Source organism: Brassica napus, chromosome C1 (genome assembly GCF_020379485.1).
Source record: "Brassica napus cultivar Da-Ae chromosome C1, Da-Ae, whole genome shotgun sequence".
Lineage (NCBI taxonomy): Eukaryota > Viridiplantae > Streptophyta > Magnoliopsida > Brassicales > Brassicaceae > Brassica > Brassica napus.
The window spans coordinates 12,551,449-12,572,007 of NC_063444.1; the positions used below are offsets into that span (position 1 = coordinate 12,551,449).

Consider the following 20,559-nt stretch of genomic DNA (forward strand, 5'->3'; position numbering starts at 1 on the left):
ATATATGGTGTACCACACTACAAGACCTATTCTGGAATTTTTAATATTTCGGAATGGGCACAGATCAAGTTTTTTGGGTTTGAGTTCGGTATGGACTTTGGGTTACGAATTTTATGTCAATGTCTACTTTAAATGAAGAGAAAATGCGATTATATAAAAATTATTTACCAAAAAATTATTCCACACTTTAGCGCGGGTGAAAGTCTAGTTTGTAAATAAAAGAAAGTACTAAAAATATTGATATCCATGTTTCCAAACAGTATCAAAATGTACTTCAGTTTTATATTAATAATATAGATGTGATTGCCAAATTTGTTTTTCAAACCTTTGATTAAAAAGAACATTTAAATCATTACACCCACACGTTCATTTGCCAGTGAATGAAAAATAATCAATGATTCTTACAAAAACAAGTGAAAATATCATTGAATGTCCTTTGGAACTAGATGCCAACAACAATCTACTTGGCCACTTGACTTGTGTACCAAAGCTCTCCCTACTCTTTACCCCTTTTTTTATTCACACATTTTGCGTTTGCTGCTTTTGCGTTTGATCACTTGATGTTTTGACAGATTCGTCTACGTTTGGACAATGCGCGTGTCCGACATGCGCACTTAAGAAGGTAGAAGACATTTAGCTTTCTTTTATTCTTTCAAACAAAAAAAGTTTCATATAAATATACATATATATTCCTAAAAATTCTGATATATATATATATATATATATATATATATATGTGTGTGTGTGTATCAAAGATAATCCAACCCTAAAAGAATTTTCATTTGCAAAGCTCAAATCTATTTTTATTTCTTGAGTGGTTTTCCATGGAAGTAGAGCAGAGAAGGATCATGAAGAGAGAAGAAGATGGAGAAGAAGAAGAAAGCAATATTCAACCGTCACTACAAGAAGAATTACAAGAAACAGAGGAAGAGATGTCTGGGAGGACGACCGAACCATGGACGAAGCAGGTAACGGTGAGAGGAGTGTTAGTGAGCATAGTGATCGGAGTTGTGTTCAGTGTGATAGCTCAGAAGCTAAACCTTACGACAGGGATTGTTCCAAATCTCAACAGCTCTGCAGCTTTACTCGCTTTTGTCTTCGTCCAGACATGGACCAAGATTCTCAAGAAATCAGGTTTTGTCGCGAAGCCATTCACAAGACAAGAGAACACAATGATTCAGACATCTGCTGTTGCTTGTTACGGCATTGCTGTCGGAGGTTAAGAACATAAAACTCTTCTTCTTTTTTCTTTTTTCCTTAATAGTTTCCTTTTTCGTGGGAAACAAGCAGATATTCAGTTTAGGGATATGTAAAACAGTTTCAAACATATGAAAAGCTTGTAAGCTTTATAAAAAGCTATTGGGTTTGGCTGTTCTAAATAAAAACTTTTGGGTTGATGTTGCTTTTGCTTTTATCTAAAAGGTTAGTTTTATATTTTTATTAAAGAGGTTGGTTTCATTTTGTGTTTTAAATCTTTTCAGGTGGATTTGCTTCATATCTTCTAGGGTTAAACCATAAAACATATGAGTTATCTGGTGCGAACATGGAAGGTAACTCTGAGAAGAGTGTGAAAGAGCCAGGCCTTGGCTGGATGACTGCTTATCTCTTTGCCGTATGTTTCATCGGTCTTTTCGTCTTAATCCCTCTCAGAAAGGTTATGATTATTGACCTCAAGTTAACATATCCGAGTGGTTTAGCTACTGCTGTGCTCATCAACGGCTTCCACACACAAGGAGATGCGCAGGCCAAGTAAGCTATAGTCATCCTATACAAAAAGTTTTTCTTACTCAAGTTTCCTTATCTTTAAATGGAATCAATGCAGGAAACAAGTGCGCGGTTTCATGAAATACTTCTCATTTAGTTTCTTGTGGGGATTTTTCCAATGGTTTTTCTCTGGCATAGAAGGTTGTGGGTTTGCTCAGTTCCCAACCTTTGGCTTGAAAGCTTGGAAACAAACGTAAGCATCAACTATATTAAAAAAAACACACACACACACACTTTTCCTTTAAAGTATATAAGTTTTTTTTTAATTATGAAAATTAAAATATTCCTTTGCAGGTTCTTCTTTGATTTCAGCATGACATTTTTAGGAGCAGGAATGATATGTTCACATCTGGTTAACCTTTCTTTGCTTTTAGGAGCTATCCTCTCTTATGGCTTAATGTGGCCTCTCCTTGATAAACTCAAGGGCTCTTGGTTCCCTGATAACCTAGACGAACACAACATGAAGAGCATATACGGTTACAAAGTCTTCTTATCCGTAGCTCTAATCCTCGGTGACGGTCTCTACACTTTCGTTAAGATCCTATGTGTCACCATTATCAGTATCAACGCAAGAATGAAGAACAAACCTAATGATCTTGATGACGTGGGTAACAAGAAACAAAGAAAATTTCTCAAGGAAGATGAGAACTTCCTCAGAGACAAGATCCCCATGTGGATAGGAGTTTCCGGATATCTTACCTTCGCTACGGTCTCAACCGTTGTGGTTCCTCTGATATTCCCACAGGTCAAATGGTATTACGTTATTGTAGCTTACATTTTCGCGCCATCTCTTGCTTTCTGTAACGCCTATGGGGCTGGACTTACAGACATCAACATGGCTTATAACTATGGGAAGATCGGTCTCTTCGTTCTCGCTGCTGTCACCGGAAGAGAGAACGGTGTGGTGGCCGGCCTAGCCGGGTGTGGACTGATCAAGTCCGTTGTGTCTGTTTCTTGCATCTTGATGCAAGATTTCAAGACGGCTCATTACACGATGACGTCGCCCAAGGCTATGTTTGTCAGCCAGATGATCGGGACGATCGTTGGATGCATCGTGACGCCGTTGAGTTTCTTCTTGTTCTACAGAGCGTTCGACGTTGGAAACCCTAACGGAGAGTTCAAGGCTCCTTACGCTTTGATTTACAGAAACATGGCGATCCTTGGGGTGCAAGGCTTCTCTGCTCTGCCTCTTCACTGTCTCCAGATGTGCTACGGGTTTTTCGGGTTTGCGGTTTTGGTCAACGTCGTCAGGGATCTTACTCCGGCGAAGGTCGGGAGGTTCATGCCGCTTCCGACGGCCATGGCGGTTCCGTTTCTGGTCGGAGCTTATTTTGCTATTGACATGTGTGTTGGGACTGTGATTGTGTTTGTTTGGGAGAAGATGAATCGGAAGAAAGCAGAGGTTATGGTTCCTGCGGTGGCCTCGGGGCTAATTTGCGGAGAAGGGCTTTGGACTTTACCGGCGGCGATTCTTGCGCTCGCTGGAGTAAAACCTCCAATATGTATGAAGTTTTTAGCTTCATAGGTTCAGTCGAAGAGAGAAGAAAGTCTTTATGAAGTTAGAAGACGTAAGCAAACTGTAGTCATCCTATTCTTAGAATAATAAGAAGATTTGTGAACAAGAAGATTTAAAGTAAAATATATTTACATGGAATCGTGATTAATCAAAACAAGTTTTTTTTTTCTTTGGTTTTACATTTCTTTTTCAACGGATCTTGGCTCTGTTATCCTCTGTGCATCTGATATTGGGCTGACTGAAACACTTAGGGGATTGGCCCAAACATTGGTGGTCAATCTAGTTGTAGGTTGAAAAAAAAATCATTTTATATATTAAACTATTCCTTTATTTTCACAAAAAGTATCGTTTTACTTTTACAATTTTAATTTTATTTCATAAAGAGTAATTTTTTACATTTTCAAAAAAAAAGTTAAAATATAATTTCATTTTAAAATCAATATTTTAAGTATTAAGTGGAGTGAGAAATTGTTATTAATGGGTTAAAAACAGAACTTTTAATACTAGCTAGTTTTATTAATCTGTCAAAATTACACTTTTGTGAAACAGAGAATTGTTTTGTATTGCAGTAAACTTTTAAATACTCAGTGGAAAATTGATACTGTTGGTTGAACACTGTATGGAAAAATAGAAAGTAATAAATAGTATAAATCTATGAAAGATTAGTAATGATCCAAAACTCCTAAAACATTTCATTGCTGTTTCGGCCTGCTCACCTAAAGCCATGTCCACATACCAAGTCGAGAGAAGACTAAAGCAATTCACATTAAATTATGATTATAAAACTAAGAAATCCAACACTTAATTTGGTGTTATATGAGCTGTTGGATTGAAATGGTGAGTGGGGGTTAAATTATTCAGAGAATCATAGATGCTACTTAAATAAGTGATTAGTGAATACTGCGCGATAAAAAAAAGTAGATTATTGGTCAAATATAGTTGGCAAACAAAAGCATATTGGGCCTATGATTTTCGCTTAATCAGCAGTTATTTCAGTGCAAAGAGAACATATTTTTTTACTACTGCAGTATTCGTTGTAAATTTATCGTAACGGAGGTTTCGTCGTAAACGACTCGTAAGATTTCGTGGTAAAGTCCACGTAATGATTTCGATGTAAAGCACACGTAAATACTTTCGTTGTAAATCACTCGTAAACATTTCAATGTAAAACCCTCGTAAATCTTTCGATGTTAATCACTCGTAAACATTCGATGTAAACTCCATGTAATGTTTACGAGGAGTTTACATCGATTTTTATTATATTATTATTAATTAATATATAATAAATTTTAATTTATATTAATATTCAGAATTTAAAATATTTTAAATTTTAAAACGAAATATAAAATTGAAAAACATATTTTAAAAAGGCATTTAAAAGTCATACAATAATATTTAAATTCATAATACAAACAGAAATATAAAAAAAACTACATATCCTCGAAGTAGTTGGTGGGGTTGCTCGACTGTTGACGGTTTGGATCGGACTCTTCGGAACTCGTACTGGCAACCAAAGAGCGGCTCGTCTCTCACTCAACATTCTCTGCATAGTCGGGTTTCCCACCGCCATCACGTCTAGCAGATCCTCAAGAGAGTCTAAACGAACCTGCTGGCTATCCATTCGAGCTTTCATCTGAGAAGTCTCTTCATCCCGTCTCGAAGTGTATGATGAAGTTGCCCTTGCAACTTCGTTAATAGAGCCTATGCCGACTGTCCGTCCCTTCTTTTTAGGAGCCACCTATAAAATTAAAACATATATTAATATAGCTAATTATGTTAAAATATTAAAAATATTGTAAACAAAAATTTTAAGTTGTACCTCTTCGAAGATTCTGTCGGCCTCTTCGGTGGTCAATGTGACGGGTAATCCATCGGGAGACTGCTGGGTTAGTTGCGTCTCCCGTTCTTTAATCCGAGTAGCCACTGCATGGAAGAGTTTCTCAGATGCAGGATCCAAAAAAACTCTGTCGGATGTGGCGTGAGTCATCTTGAATAGCTAGGATAGAGATGGTAAGACTCCTTTCTTCTCTAACTACAAAAAAAAAATAAATTAAATAATAAAATTTAAATTAATTGAAAATTTTAAAATAAATATTAAAAACAAAACTTACAACTTCTAGACGGACTTCTGCATGAGGTTTTTGTCCGGTTCTGTGAAGCATGGGCAAATGACCATCTTTATCCTTCGTCCTTCGAGAAGCCGAGCACGAATTGGCCTTTTTGATCGAAGAGGGGTGCTCCCAATAGGCGATGAGGCCATCCCACACATCCTTCATGAGCTCAGTGGGCTTTCCCTCATTCCCGTAGATCTCCCACTTGTCCTTCCAATCGGAGACTGTGTTGCAGAGGCGGATCTTTGCCTTTGCAATGAATTCCGCCTTCACCATCTCGGTGATTCAGAAAGACAATTGCCACTTTTGCTGAAACACAAATTTTTTGAAAAAATTACAATTAATAATAAATATTAAAATATATATATATATATATATATATTTAAAAGTGAAAATTTAATTAAATTTAAAAATCTTACCGCAAAACATTTAAACCAAGTGATCTTAACGTGATTTAGTGTCTTGCTCCAGTTCGGATATGCTCCAGTTCGGATATGCTCCGTCGTAGTAACTCTTAATCGTCGCCGAAACGCTCCGGCTAACACGGTTGTTAGCCCCAAACCTGAAAAAAAACCAATTTAACTGTTATAAAATAAAAATAATTTAAATTTTAATGTAATAAAAATTAATAACTTACCAATAAGTTCTTCGGGGTCTATCGGGGTCTAGAACATCCAAACCCTCTCGTCCAGGCTGGGCAAGCAAATCCTCCACCGTATATCTCGCGAATGGAGCATATGAAGGCACACGCAAATCCGGATGAACTGCACCTTCTGGGACAGGCTGAGGTGCAGCCGCTGGAGGAGGAGGTTGAGGCATCTGCGGTGGAAGAGGAGGACTCGAAGAAACTCTCTGAGAAGTCAGAGAGTCTGGAACTGCATCGGAAGACGATGGACCGGAAGAAGATGTACCGGAACCATCGCCAAACAACTGGGCATAAGTAGGTGCTGTTAGTTTCCTCCTAGAAGCCATCTAAAAAAAATTAAAATAAATTTAATCAATTACGACATAATTAAAAAATTATTCCGTTACCTAACTAATCACCTAAACTATAGTATTCCGTCACCTAAACTAATTACCTAACTAATCACCTAAACTAATTACCTAACTAATTAATCACCTAAACTAACTTAAAAAAAAATAGAAGAGGAAAGGGAGTGTACCTTAGAGGGAGAGCAAAGGAATTTGGGAGGAATGAACGAGGCAGCCTCGCTCTCGGCGTCTCAATATATAGAAAACGTTTCATCGTAAAGGCGACGTAATATTACGACGAAGTTACCAGACCCGTGTTTTTTCTATTTACGACGAAGTTACCAGGCCCGCGTTTTTCCATTTACGACGAAGTTACCGGGCCCGCGTTTGTTTACGACGAAATTACGTCGAATCGATTTACCAGGCTTTTCCGTTTATGACGAAGTTACCAGGCCCATGTTTTTCCATTTACGACGAAATTACGTGGAATAACCATTTACGACGAAGTTACCATGCCCGTGTTATTTTTACTACGATTTTACAACGCTTAACCCTAAACACCGAGAATGAAATCCCTAAACCCCAAAGTAACATATCATCTAACATCATATCTTCTTCTCTACTACTTCTTGCTCTTTCTCCAACTTAAACTCTAAAACCCTAAAACTCCAAATAAGTTTTTAAAAACTAAAGAAATACATATTATATAAAACAACATTTGTTAACATACATTAAGATGGTAAAAAAACAGTATTTCTTTAAACATACGTTACAATAGAGAAATACAACATTTGTTACATATATTACATCACTCTAAATCGTTTTCGTTCTCATCAATATTACATCACTCTAAATCGTTTTCGTTCTCATCACTATCATTACAATTATCATCGTCGCTTCTCTCGAACTCGTCTTCACGTGCTTCATCTGTCGCATCTTCGGGAATATCTTCATATTGAAAGTTTTGCAGGTCGATCAAAAGGATTTCATCAGTTGGTTGTTCTGGTACCTCAACTTTATTGATAGCGTCTTCTTCTTGCAAGGGCGGTTCTTCTCTAGCGACAATGCGTCCACGAGGTGTAATTTTGATAGCAGCTAACCAGTTTATCCCGGAAGTTCGAAGCCAAGGATAAGGAAGGAAGCTAACTTGCTCGGCTTGTGAAGCTAAAATGAAAGGCTCAAATTTGTTGTATCTTCTCCCAAAATTGACATCCACAACACCAAATTTGTTATACCGAATCCCTCGGTTCACAACAGGATCGAACCATTCACATTTGAAGAGGACGCATTTTAGCTTCAATAACCCCGAAAATTCCACTTCAATAATCTCCTGCAAGATCCCGTAAAAGTCTCTTTCACCTTTCACACATATTCCATAGTTACTCGTTGCCCGATGTCTCCCATACTCGTATGTGTGAAAGGTAAATCCTCGTGTGAAATACATAGGTGATGTGGTGACCTTTGCAACTGGACCTTGAACCAATTCGTGAAACCATACGGGATAATAAGGATCGTCATAATCAACCTGCAAAAAGCAGATATTCTTAATTAATATTGAAGTATCAAAACACTTACTTAATTAATCAATGTATGAGATATATTACGTACCTGTGATTTTAACCACTTAACAAAGTGCTTATCTTTACGTGTGTCCACATCAGTTGCAGATATTCCTGGTATTGCTTCTTCAACTTGAGATACAAACATGCTGCAAATTAAACAATTAATCAAATCATACATAATTAACTTCAATTCATATAATTAACATTCACAAAAATATTTACCTTTCAAAGTAACGGGTCACTGCATCCTCGCAGTTGAGCAGAATATAAGTGTGGGTACTATGTTTATCCTCTTCACATGACCACCATACTTCTTTCGTTTTACCACCAAACCGTGCAATTTCGCAGAAAATGTCAGGAACACCATCAATTGGATATGATGTCGGTACTCCACCATCATCATATCTTCTAGGAAGTCTTTTTCTCGTACGAACAGTTTGAGCAAAGTAGTATGATGTGAAGTTAGATGTTTCGGCTGTCAAACTCCCCGCAACTATTGAACCTTCCACCTTTGCAAGATTTCTTGCTTTCCCCTTCAAATGTTTTCATCTGTTGCTCATATGGATACATCCATCCGTTGTGAACAGGTCCACGAAGCAATGCTTCATACGGTAGGTGAACAACTAGATGCTCCATGACGTAAAAAAATGAAGGAGAAAATATCTTCTCCAGGTTGCACAATATGATCGGAATGTTCTTATGAAGTTGTTCGATGACTTCTTCGTTGAACGTACGTGTGCTAAGATCTCTGAAAAAAGCTCTGATGGCTGTATATTGCAAAAGTAATCAAATTAATAACATTTCATAACATATGTATATATATTATAAAATTATAATTACCTGCAAGTGCTTCATGGACATTTGCTGGAAGGAGCTCGGCAAAAGCAAATGGAAGTAGTCGTTGCATAAACACATGACAATCATGACTCTTCATTCCGGAGAAATTTTGACCTCGTTCAACACATCTTGATAGATTTGAAACATAACCATCAGGAAACTTAACTTCTGATGCAACTCAGTCAAACAAGGTTGTTTTGACTTCTGATGACAACCGGAAGATGGGAACAGAAACGTTTCCATTGCTCTTGATATGTAACTCACTTCTTGAGAAAATATCAGGTAAGTCCATCCTTGACTTTTTGTTATCTTTTGTCTTCCCAGGGACGTTAAGTAATGTATTCATGATGTCCTCAAAACATTTCTTCTCAATATGCATGACATCCAGATTGTGGCGTAAGAGAAAATACTTCCAATAGGGTAGCTCCCAAAATATACTCTTCTTATGCCAATTGTGAGAGACACCATACCCATCAGGCATATATCCAGGAACATGCCAATTTTCTCCAACCTTAACTGTTTCCTGAGCTCCGTAATAATCAATGTCTGCTTCGATCTGTTGGCCGGTGAGATATGGAGGAGGACTGTCTCTGACAATTTTTTTGTGCCGAAAAAATGTCTTATTTCTTCTGTACGGATGGACAAGTGGAAGAAAGCGACGATGACAATCAAACCAACAACTCTTCCTACCATTCTTCAGTTGAAAAGCATCCGTCGATCCAAGACAATATGGACAGGATAATCTTCCATGTGTTGTCCAGCCAGACAACATCCCATAAGCAGGAAAATCACTTATCGTCCACAACATAACTGTTCGCATCGTAAAATTGTTTTTCAAGGAACAATCGTACGTCCTCACCCCTTCTGACCACAATTGCTTTAGCTCTTCTATCAACGGTTGAAGAAAAACATCAAGAGACCATTTTGGATGCTTCGGCCCATGGATTAATATGGTCAAAAATAGAAATTCTTGTTCCATGCACAAATCCGGCGGTAAATTGTACGGCGTAAGAATGACTGACCACAAAGAATATTGTCTACGAGACATTCCAAATGGACTAAATTCATCGGTGCATAACCCAAGATATACATTCCGAATATTTGCAGCAAAATCTGCGTGTACCTTGTTGAAATGTTTCCACGCTCTTGCGTCTGATGGATGTGCAACCTCACCACCTCTCTGGACATGTTCCGCATGCCACCTCATCGACGCAGCAGTCCTCTCAGATTGATATAATCTTTTCAATTTGTCTGTAATTAGTAGGTACCACATCCTTTGGTACGGTACCCTATTCCTCCCACGGCCTTGCGGTTTGAATCGTGGTTTTTTGCAGAATCGACACTCTTCTAACTTGTAATCTTCTTTCCAGTAGATCATGCAGTTGTCGATGCAAACATCAATCATCTCTGACGGCAACCCAAGACTATAAACCAATTTCTGAATCTCATAATAAGATTCAGCAGACACGTTGTCTTCTGGCAAATACTCTTTAAACAACTCCGCCCATGCATCCATGCAATTCTCAGGTAAATTATGATCCGTTTTAATATTCATCATCCTAGCTTCTAGAGACAATTTAGAGAGACCTTCTCTACAACCAGTGTAGATTGGTTGATTTGCAGCATCTAGCATTTCATAAAACCTTTTTGCATCCTAATTAGGTTCTTCTACATTTCCAGTTCCTTCGGCTATTGTTGTAGTTGTTTCTAAAAATGCATCACTAATCATATCTTGAACCCTATCATGATCTACCATCTGCTCCTCTTGATGATAATTATATTCATTATGCAAATGATTCGGTTCTTCACTATGATAAGCATCCTCAAAATTATTATTACTACTACTAGCTTCATTTCCCCCATAACCCTCTCCATGTTGATACCAAATGTAGTATTGTGGTGTAAATCCTATGTTTACTAAATGCTTCTATACAGTTTCACTACGTGCAAATTTTGAATTCTTGCATTTCCGACAGGGGCAAAACATCTTACTGCTTTCATGCGTGATCGCTGTACAGCCCGCCTGGTGCATGAATGTCTCTAGCCCGCTCAAAAATGCGTTCATCACCCTCCCGTCGGAATCTTTGTGCAAATACATCCAACTCCGTAACTCGTAAATACTACCGCCACCGACCATTTTTTTCCTAGATTTTTTTTTGAAATTTTTTTTTTCTGATTTTTTTTTTTCGTTTGTGTGTTGTGAGGAAGAGAGTTGTGGGAAATGACATATATATAGAGAAATTTTCGAGTTGGGTAGTTGAAATATAACAACGATTTTACAAGGAATGTTTTATATGAATTTTACATGGTTTTAACATAATATTTACAACGACTTTACGACGAAATTAGGTAAGTTAAAGCACATTGAATACACGTTTTCACCTAAATATAACGGTAACATGTTTCGTTGTAATGTCGATGTAACGATTACGACGTATTTCTCATTCCACGTACTTTCGTCGTAAACTTACATGGACTTTACGACGAAAATATTTCCTCGTAAATTTATATGGAGTTTACGACGAAATTTTGTCTCCTCGTAACTGCGTTGTAAACACCATGTAAATTTACGAGGAAATATTTTCGTCGTAAAATAATGGAGACGTTTTCTTGTAGCGTTTTATCTAAGCTGGAAAAAGTTGATCATAATCAGAATCTGCTTGTGAATCAGATTGTACCCGACGAATCCTAAAAGTTGAGATATAAAAGGGGATAAACTAGACGGCCCTAAACTATTCTCGGAATCGGGATCACAAGTTGCAATGATATTAAACTTATTGGATATGAACTCAAAATCACATTAAAAATACAGATTGGAAAAATAATGGTTAACAGTTTAAATTATGACAACGGATGACATGCATAGAGAGAGAATCTTCCGGCCAAGAAGGGATTGGTTTGTTTTTTTTTTGCTAAAAAGTAGGGATTGGTTTGCTGCTGGTCAAAATTCATTTTGTTTCCCAAAGCCCCATGTGCAGTTTCTCATTAGTCAGACTTAAAGATGCTCAAGTTTGGAAATAGAAAACCATTTAGATTTCTAAACATTTGAGTCATACTGATCTTTTTTCATTTCAGACACCCTCTTTCTTTGGTTATAACGATGTCTTTTCAATATATTCATAGGTGAAATACGAATGATGTGAAGGATTAGTTATGATCTATCAAGGTGGAGCTGGACAATGAGTACCATTAGCATTAGGTGTTCAACATTTGCATTTAGCTGTTTGGCTTCCTCCCCGTGTAGTCGTGTAGATATGAGACTAGTAATGTACGATTTTCATGATTAACTAATCAAATTATCATAATTATTTAATATTAAAGCTCTAATAGCAGACTAAGTCATTGCATAAGAACACATGTAATGTTATCTACTCTCGAAGTTTAGTCAGAGGCAATATATATATATATAAATATGTTTGCCTCTCTCATGAGCTATCCACGTGAAAAGTCACTCTCTGACAGGCCGACACGTGTCCATCTTCTGTGAAACGCGGTGTATCACTTGAGCTTATCGGTACTGGGTTTTATTTCTTTGGCTGGACTTGAGTTTAACTTTGGACTTATACTATGAACAATTGACAGGACTTTTTGCTCTTTAATATTATTGAATGTGTTAATTATTTCTTAATACATAGTACATAAAAAAATACACATTACGATATGGACGTTATATTATCATCAAAGAAATCTTTACCCTATGTACCTCATCCTGTGATAATTTATAAAGTAGCAACAAATCTATAAGTTCAGCAAATTTGCAATTACATACGTCAGAATTTTAAGTATATAAACAGTCAACAATAGTGTGTTGAATATTATATTCATATGATTTAAAAGTCTTTACAAATTTTCATTTTTAAACATACACCAAAAACTCTATGAAAGTAAATATCCATTCAAGTTCTCAACCACTTCAAATACCACCAACGCTAAATTTTTTTAATCAAGTGCACGAAAACTATAATATATTTAAAACTACAATAAATACATTAGTTAATGAAAAATCCTTTTTAAAAAATATTATGGATGCATAAATAAATATTAAGAGAAATGTATAAAAGGAAATAAAAGTAACAATAACTTGAAGAACAAATTATATAAGACTGAGAATATTTATGATTTGTGGTCTAAGATATGTTCAACTTATTGTCCTAATCAAGGTGGAATAGACATTGAATAAATTTTTTTTAAAAAATTATATATACATAGAAATATTTTTAGTGGTAGAGTATATTTATAATTTCCAATATTTGGCCAAATAAATAAAAAGGAAACATGCATGTATATAACCATGAAAAGAAAACTACTTTAAATAACTTAATCAAAACAACAACCACGTACAACTAAACCCGATGAACGTCCCAACCTCAAAAGAAAGATCGTATAAGAGCAAAAATCCCAAGACATGACATATAGTTTTGTACTAACAGCTTATCAACTAATTTAATTTACATAGTTCATTCAACAGTAATCAAAACAAGCAAATATCCCTAATCAAAGCAAATATTGGTAGCTTCATAGTCTATTTAGTATTCAAATACATTAACATGTATAATATTTAACTGATATGTATATTTTTATATGATACAAATTTATGTTAAACATTCATTCTAACTGTTTAAATTGTTTTTAAATTTTCATCCCGCCCGTATAGCTTGTTATATTTCAAGTTTCAACTGTCCATGTAATGTGACACTTTTTAAAGAATATCCTAATTATTTGGAAAGTCGTATCAAGTCCAGTAAAACCCTATTTCAAAACCAAATAAATCCATTTGGATTTGAGGATGTTTAAAATAAATCCACCAGTAAACTCGAAAATGTTGTTTACTCCTCTCACTAATCAAAATACCATTAAAACATAAACTTGCAAATAGTCTAGGTTGGATCACTACATCAATTTAACTTCTTATTATTTCTCCTCCAACTAACTTAGTTATTATTAAATATATACCATATCTAACATATTATTTTACTATTTTCAAATTAAAATATCTAAAAGATTCTTAATTATCTTTTTTATAAGATTACACTTAATAATATTTTTAATAGTTTATATTTAAATAAAATATATATTTATTTTTGATATTTACTTTTAAATAATAAAATTTGTAATAAATATTAAATACTATTATAAATGAACATTAATTCATTTTTTATTTATAGAATATTAAATAAAAATTCAGTTATATTTATATATACGTAATTTATATTCATAATTAAACTGGTCCCGATAAATAAATATAAAGTTAATTAATCCATTTACAAAATATTTTTTTTTTTTAAAGTATAGATTAAAGAATCACAGATCAAATAGTTTATTCAAATTAATATACTATTAAAAAGTATATGATTATTTCTAAAACAAATACCATCAAATTTATATAGGTTTTTATCGGGTCAACCATTAGATTAATGATGGGCTTTTGAGTTTTTACCAAATTTTAAAATTTTTACTTATTATGTTTTAGCCAAATCCGAACCGGACTATACATAGATCACTGAATTTTTCGGTTTAACTATGGTTTCGGTCATGTACAAAAATACTGATAAAAATTATTAACTAACAACCCTACATATCTATACTAAATAAATCTCATGTCCCATCAACTTAACAAATGTAACTCTTATAAAATATACACAAAATATAAAGACTATGTTGTAAAATAAAAGTGAACATAAAAATCTCAAATAAACTAATTGATAATTTATTTAATTTTAAACATAAAATCATTTTCTTCTTTGATATAATACGACTTTGTAACTTAATAATGTACATCACAACCATAAAATTAATTTATATCTAACATTGTTATTATCGGAAGAGAACCCGCGCTTTCGACACACAGATCAAAATCTAGTCTATACTATTAAAACATAATCATTCTAACAATCTACTTATAAAAAAATGTTACACCTATTCATTTTTACCCCAACCTATTATATACAACAAAATATTATTTTATAATTAACCCCTATTAAAACAACAATGATAAAAAGCAACAATTAAATCATATTACATTTTATAAAATCCACATTTACAGTTAATCGTTATTCAATACACATTTGATATCAACGCAATCAACCTGAATCATTTTATGAAAAACATACAAAATTAAGTTGAAGCTGAGATAACATATATCATCCCTATGTTCTTGATATCCTTGATAAGCTACATCGTGAGGTCAAAAACTCGAACGAGGACAAACTTCAGATAAGGAGTACATACTCATTTGAATGTTTTTATGTTCAGATTATTGCCGAGGAAGAAGCTATGACGCTACCTTTACATGATGCATATACTTATTCTCATCCCCAAAATATTTCATGCATGTAATATCAAAATCTGTAACTGAAAAAGGCATACACATAATTGATATTTGTATACATTTTTTTTTTTTTTTTTTTTTTTTTTTGATAACCCAGGTGTTTCCACCTGGAGGGGTGGGGGGCCCATGTGAATACCACACTGGCCACGTGCTTCGCGGTAATGTATTTGTATACATTATTTTCTATATCATCGTAGAACTATATCCCTAAATCAATATATTATTCCGTAATGATGATATTTTGGGACTGTGAACTTTTAAATCTATCTACGTGTTTTGAATAAGTATTATACATGATTTTAAAAATAATTGTATTAGATATTTTGTTAAATTATATTATGTTTTCCTACATTCACGTGATTAACAATCAACAAATACGAATCTTTACTAATTATATCCGAATAAGGTGAAGATATTATGCTGAATTTTATACTGATCCATTTATTTTACCTTGAATAACAACAAAATGACTATTTTAACAAATACTAGATTTTAACCCGCACGTCCGTGCAAATATTTTTTTATTTTATAAATGTATTTGATATTATTACAAATATTTTAAATATATAATTTATATTTTAGTATTATATATGAAAAATTCTATAGGATAGCTATTTTTAAGTTTGTATCACAAAATAGCCTTCAATGAATAAAATGACCAAAATAAATTTTATTAAAGGGTAAAAATGTAATTTTACCATAGGGTTAACTAATCTAGACTTAGGGTTTAGAGTTAGCGGGTGGGATTTTGGGGATAGGGTTTCAAATTTTTAAAAATTAAAAATTAAAAATTAAAATTTTCAAATAAAAATAGGCTATTTTGGTCATTTTCTTTCTTGAAAATTATTTTGTGACAAAAACTTAAAAAAATGCTATTTGAGAGAATTATATTGTGTTATTCTATAATATTATTTTTATATTTCTTATTCGGCATTATTAATATATAGTGATTTTTTTAATACATTTTGATTTATTATTAATTTTTATTACTTACTAATATATTTTTGAGTTAGATACAATAAATAACAATATGAAATAATCAAATAGATACCTCCTTCAAATATGTTTTTTTTCTTTAATTTATGCATTTTTTATAATAATTTTTTAAAACCAAATGTTTAAGATAATTTATATTTACATGTTGTGCTTAAGAAATTATACTTTAACATATATTATTTTAGTATTTTACGGGATTTATAAATAAAACATTTTTTTGTTTAAATAATATAGCCCTATTATTTTAGTAAACGTTATACATAGTAGCATCTATCATATTATTTTAGTAAATTTTATTGATAAGAATATTTTTTGGATGTTATGATATTAAGTTTTCTTTTTATTTTTAATTAAGATTTCAAAATATTAGATTGCTTTAATTCTAACAACATACATACTTTGTTTTTTCGTGGTGCATTTCAAAAATTTATTTTTTATTTTTTATTATCTATGATTTTATATTTTGTAAAATTTGAAATATTATCATTTTGAATTTGAATATTTATTTTCAAAATTTTATACTTTGTTAAGAAAACTTTAAAAAATTACACTACTATTTTTTAGTTTAGAAAATTACATGAATTTTGAATTTGTTTTTGTTAGTAAATTAATATATTATTTTATTAAAAACTATTTGAATATTTGGTAATATTTTCTAAATTTTTCTTAACAGATTTTGTTATAACTAAAAAAATATAATTAAAATTTGATTTGTCATTAATATTTTAAATGAATTACTAAAATTTATAGTTTTCTAATAACATATTTTTAAAATAGTATGAACTAAAGATTATTATATACTATTATATTTTTTGTATATAAACATTTTTAAAAATATATTGTTGAGAGTTTTAAAATAAATTAAAAGATAATATATACTTGTAGATATAAAAGTTTAACCTATGTTAATAAATTTATTTTGTATAAAACTATTATGTAGTTTACGAATTATTTCAACCCATTTTAATTTATGAATGATAATTTATTTAAATAAAACATTTTAAACTTCTATTTTTATATAATACAGAATATAATTATAGAATTTATAAAAATAGTATATAAATTTTATTTTGTTTTATAATAAAATTTTAGTTAACATTGATTTATAAAAATATTATATTACTAATTACGAAATTAATTAATATGTTATTTTATAAAAATATTTAAATTTTGACGTAAATTCTTTCTCAACAGTATTTATAATTAAAAAATAAAATTCAAATTTATATTTAGTGTATTATTAATGTAAATAATCAAATATGTCATAGTACCTAACTTTTTAAGTGATCCTACAATGACTTGTTAATGATAAATAAAAGTATGACTCTAAAAATATTTTATCACCCAACATTATAGTTGTTAATAATCAATAACATTATACACCATATAATATGCTCAGTAATGGACCTACAATAATTATATATCAATTATTAAAATGAGTGATCATATATCATACACCATATTATACCATGCCATCTTACATTATTATCCGGACCATATTATACCATATATCATAACATGTCATACCATATAATATACTCAATAATGGATCTACAATAATTTATGCTAAAATTCTAATTTATATCGTTTATAATCTAAAAAATCCGTGCTTTCGAAACGCAGATCGAAATCTAGTATATCATTAAAACTTTGTAAACCTTTATAACTTACTAACAAAATTATTGACTAAAGATCCCGATATTAATTTGTATTTAAAAATTATAAAACAAAATATACTAGATTTCAATGAAAGTAAAAAAAATGAAAATAAAATCACTGATATATAATAACATAAATTTTTATGTATATGTTTTGTTCAATTTAAATACCTAATCCAAGAAGTCTCTCTTAGTATGCATGATCATGATCTTCTCAATAACATGACTAATTTGACTTTTCTAATAAAAAGGTATTTAATATTATTCCCTTTTAACAAAAAAAAGATATATTATTGGACAATTAGGTACCAACCAAGAACTAGAACCACAGGAAAGAAACAAGAGAAAGAATTAGGCAAACAAATAAATAACCCACAGATCCCACCGTTCAACTACCTATCCCATCTGCTTGTTCATTTCTTTTTTTTAATTTCGTTTAAATTGTCATACCCCTCACCACAAACGATATATTAATTTCCTCTTCATCATATTCGAAGAAAACATATACAAATTTTCTTGCAGAATTCTATACTCTCGTGATCAAATGGCGAGCGAGGAAGTCGTGGTGGTTGAAGGAGAGAGAGCAGGAGCTACGATCGTATATGGGGCGGAGGAGTGTTACAAGAAGTCGGTGGAGCTTCTAGAGGAGCTAGGGTTTCCAAAAGGTGTGATGCCTTTGAAGAACCTCGTTGAGTGTGGAAGAGTTAGAGACACGGGTTACGTGTGGATGAAGCAAAACACCCCTTATGAACATTTCTTCGAAGGCACCAACACTCGCGTTTCCTACGGTCTTGAGGTCACCGCCTATATCGACAAGTGTTGTATGAAGAAGATGACAGGTACTGTACTCCTTTATGTAATTATACATATGGAATCATGGCTTTAATTATTATGTATATGTAATTGTGGGTATATTGTGTATAGGCGTGAAGAGTAAGCAGATGTTTATGTGGGTACCGATTGCGGAGATGAGTATGGAGGAGCCAAAGAGCAAGAAGATTTACTTCAAGACTCCTATGGGAATCGGCAAGTCGTATCACGTTACCGCATTCATGGACGAGGAAGAGAAGCGCAACTTTTACTTGGAGAATCCCAAAAAATAAAATATTATTATTATTATTATTATTATTATTATTATTATTATATTCTAGTTGCCTTTGTTTTTATTTTAATATTTGTACTCTTGTAAGGTTGCTTCACTGCAATTACTAAATTTTTATTTTGATGATTATAAAGTGGAATAAGATTTGAAATGCAATGGACAATTTATAATTGAAATCGATAAAACTAATTCAACTATTACCTTCAAAAATTTTATTTATTCGAAGAGTATTTCATGAGTGGATTAATATCGAAAGTCCTCACATGGTCGACGGTGAAACCCAATGTTAGTAATTTGCAAACCATATACTTACGAACAGGTATATTCACGTAAAGAGAAGATTATTTAAAGAAAAATAATATGATTATTTAGTGCAAAATAGAATAGAAAATACAGTCATAAACAAACAAACAATCATTACTTTATAAATAGAATAATGTTTTTTTTGTTTATATCTGCATTTTTTATTCTATTTGGCAGTAATTTATGCGGTTGGGTTGGAAATGCTTAAAACGTATATCCCGTCAAAACAACTAATGATTCGCTGTCAAAACAACTAATGATTCGTTGTTATGGAAGTCTTAAATATTCTAGTGCAATTTTAGATTCTTTGTTTTTTTTTGTGTGTCAGACAGATACTTCTTTGTATTAAAACTCTAAAAATGAACTCGATATTTTGCTTTCTTTTTTGTTGTTGTAACGTGAAGGACTCAACGTCCGTTATCAATGGTGAGGGCCTTCCCTATCCCTACCTATTACGGATACGTCGAGCGCCCGATCACATTAATTTAATATATGGACATGCCTGCAGAGCTTTAAAGTAGCAGAATAATATGGTTAGATGGGTACAAGACATTCATTAATATTGGTAAATTTGTTCAACCAATCTGACCCACCCACTTCCAGTACTTCGTCTAATCATTCACATGTATATGTATATGTAAATGTTTATTTTTTTTGTTTTAAATTTATTGTTTAATAAATTCTCATATATAAATGTGGTCTATTTTTTTTAATTTTTTCTCAGACAGCTGTTTCCGTATTGTTTCATTTCAATTATTGCAATTCATTAGCACTATGTTCATTTCAATTTTATGTAGTTGGCCAATTTTTCCTATAAATAAGTTGAAACATTAGTAATGTATATTCTGTTTAAATATTTTAATATGATATTTCGTATACTTTTTCGTTCTTTTCTCTTCATGTAGTTTATAATGTGTTTGCTTTTAAAGATATCAGTACTATATAAGTTTTAATTTGATATGTTGTATCTCTCTTTCATTATATGAATACCGTAGTTGTGTATATTAAAGGTATTTGATTAGATACAAATAACCTTAGATCTATGCTTTATACCGTACACTTCTTTTGCGATTTTTAAAGCTTTCTCACTACTCACGAATTTTTTTTTTGTTGTTTAATGTTTGAAGATATGCCACAGAAAAAATTACGAAAATAAATCTCAAAACAAAAATCTGCAGAGAAACTTTTGACTTTTCTATTTTATTTTATCTTCTTTTCTAAATTTTTGAGATAAGACCATCTCCAACAATAGATTCACTATTAGAGTTCTAAATCAATTTTTTAAGTGAAAATAATTAAATTAAAAAAATTAGATACTTGTTTAATTTTAGCCACTCTAATGGTAGAACCAATTAAAAGTTTTAAATTTCAAAAATTTGAAAATTTGTAATAAGAGATTTGATTACTTGC

General features: G+C 32.2%; 2 protein-coding genes across 2 annotated transcripts; both read left to right on the plus strand.

Annotated features, from left to right (window-relative positions):
• The first annotated feature begins 613 nt into the window (after positions 1 to 613).
• On the plus strand, positions 614 to 3,446 carry LOC106376012 (metal-nicotianamine transporter YSL1). Its single transcript, XM_013816048.3, has 4 exons — positions 614 to 1,218; positions 1,482 to 1,749; positions 1,823 to 1,957; positions 2,059 to 3,446. The coding sequence occupies exons 1-4, from the start codon at positions 825 to 827 to the stop codon at positions 3,287 to 3,289; spliced, it is 2,028 nt and encodes a 675-aa protein (XP_013671502.2). The 5' UTR covers positions 614 to 824; the 3' UTR covers positions 3,290 to 3,446.
• A 14,606-nt stretch (positions 3,447 to 18,052) lies between these two features.
• Positions 18,053 to 19,002, plus strand: BNAC01G15960D. Its single transcript, XM_013814474.3, has 2 exons — positions 18,053 to 18,583; positions 18,669 to 19,002. Exons 1-2 carry the CDS (start codon positions 18,289 to 18,291, stop codon positions 18,845 to 18,847), a joined length of 474 nt encoding a protein of 157 aa, XP_013669928.2. The 5' UTR covers positions 18,053 to 18,288; the 3' UTR covers positions 18,848 to 19,002.
• Positions 19,003 to 20,559: the final 1,557 nt, after the last annotated feature.

Coding starts and splice junctions, on each gene's coding strand:
- LOC106376012 (XM_013816048.3), top strand. CDS start 825: ATGGAAGTAGAGCAGAGAAGGATCATGAAGAGAGAAGAAGATGGAGAA. Junction 1,219..1,481: donor TTACGGCATTGCTGTCGGAG/GTTAAGAACATA, acceptor AAATCTTTTCAG/GTGGATTTGCTTCATATCTT. Junction 1,750..1,822: donor CAAGGAGATGCGCAGGCCAA/GTAAGCTATAGT, acceptor GAATCAATGCAG/GAAACAAGTGCGCGGTTTCA.
- BNAC01G15960D (XM_013814474.3), top strand. CDS start 18,289: ATGGCGAGCGAGGAAGTCGTGGTGGTTGAAGGAGAGAGAGCAGGAGCT. Junction 18,584..18,668: donor TTGTATGAAGAAGATGACAG/GTACTGTACTCC, acceptor TATTGTGTATAG/GCGTGAAGAGTAAGCAGATG.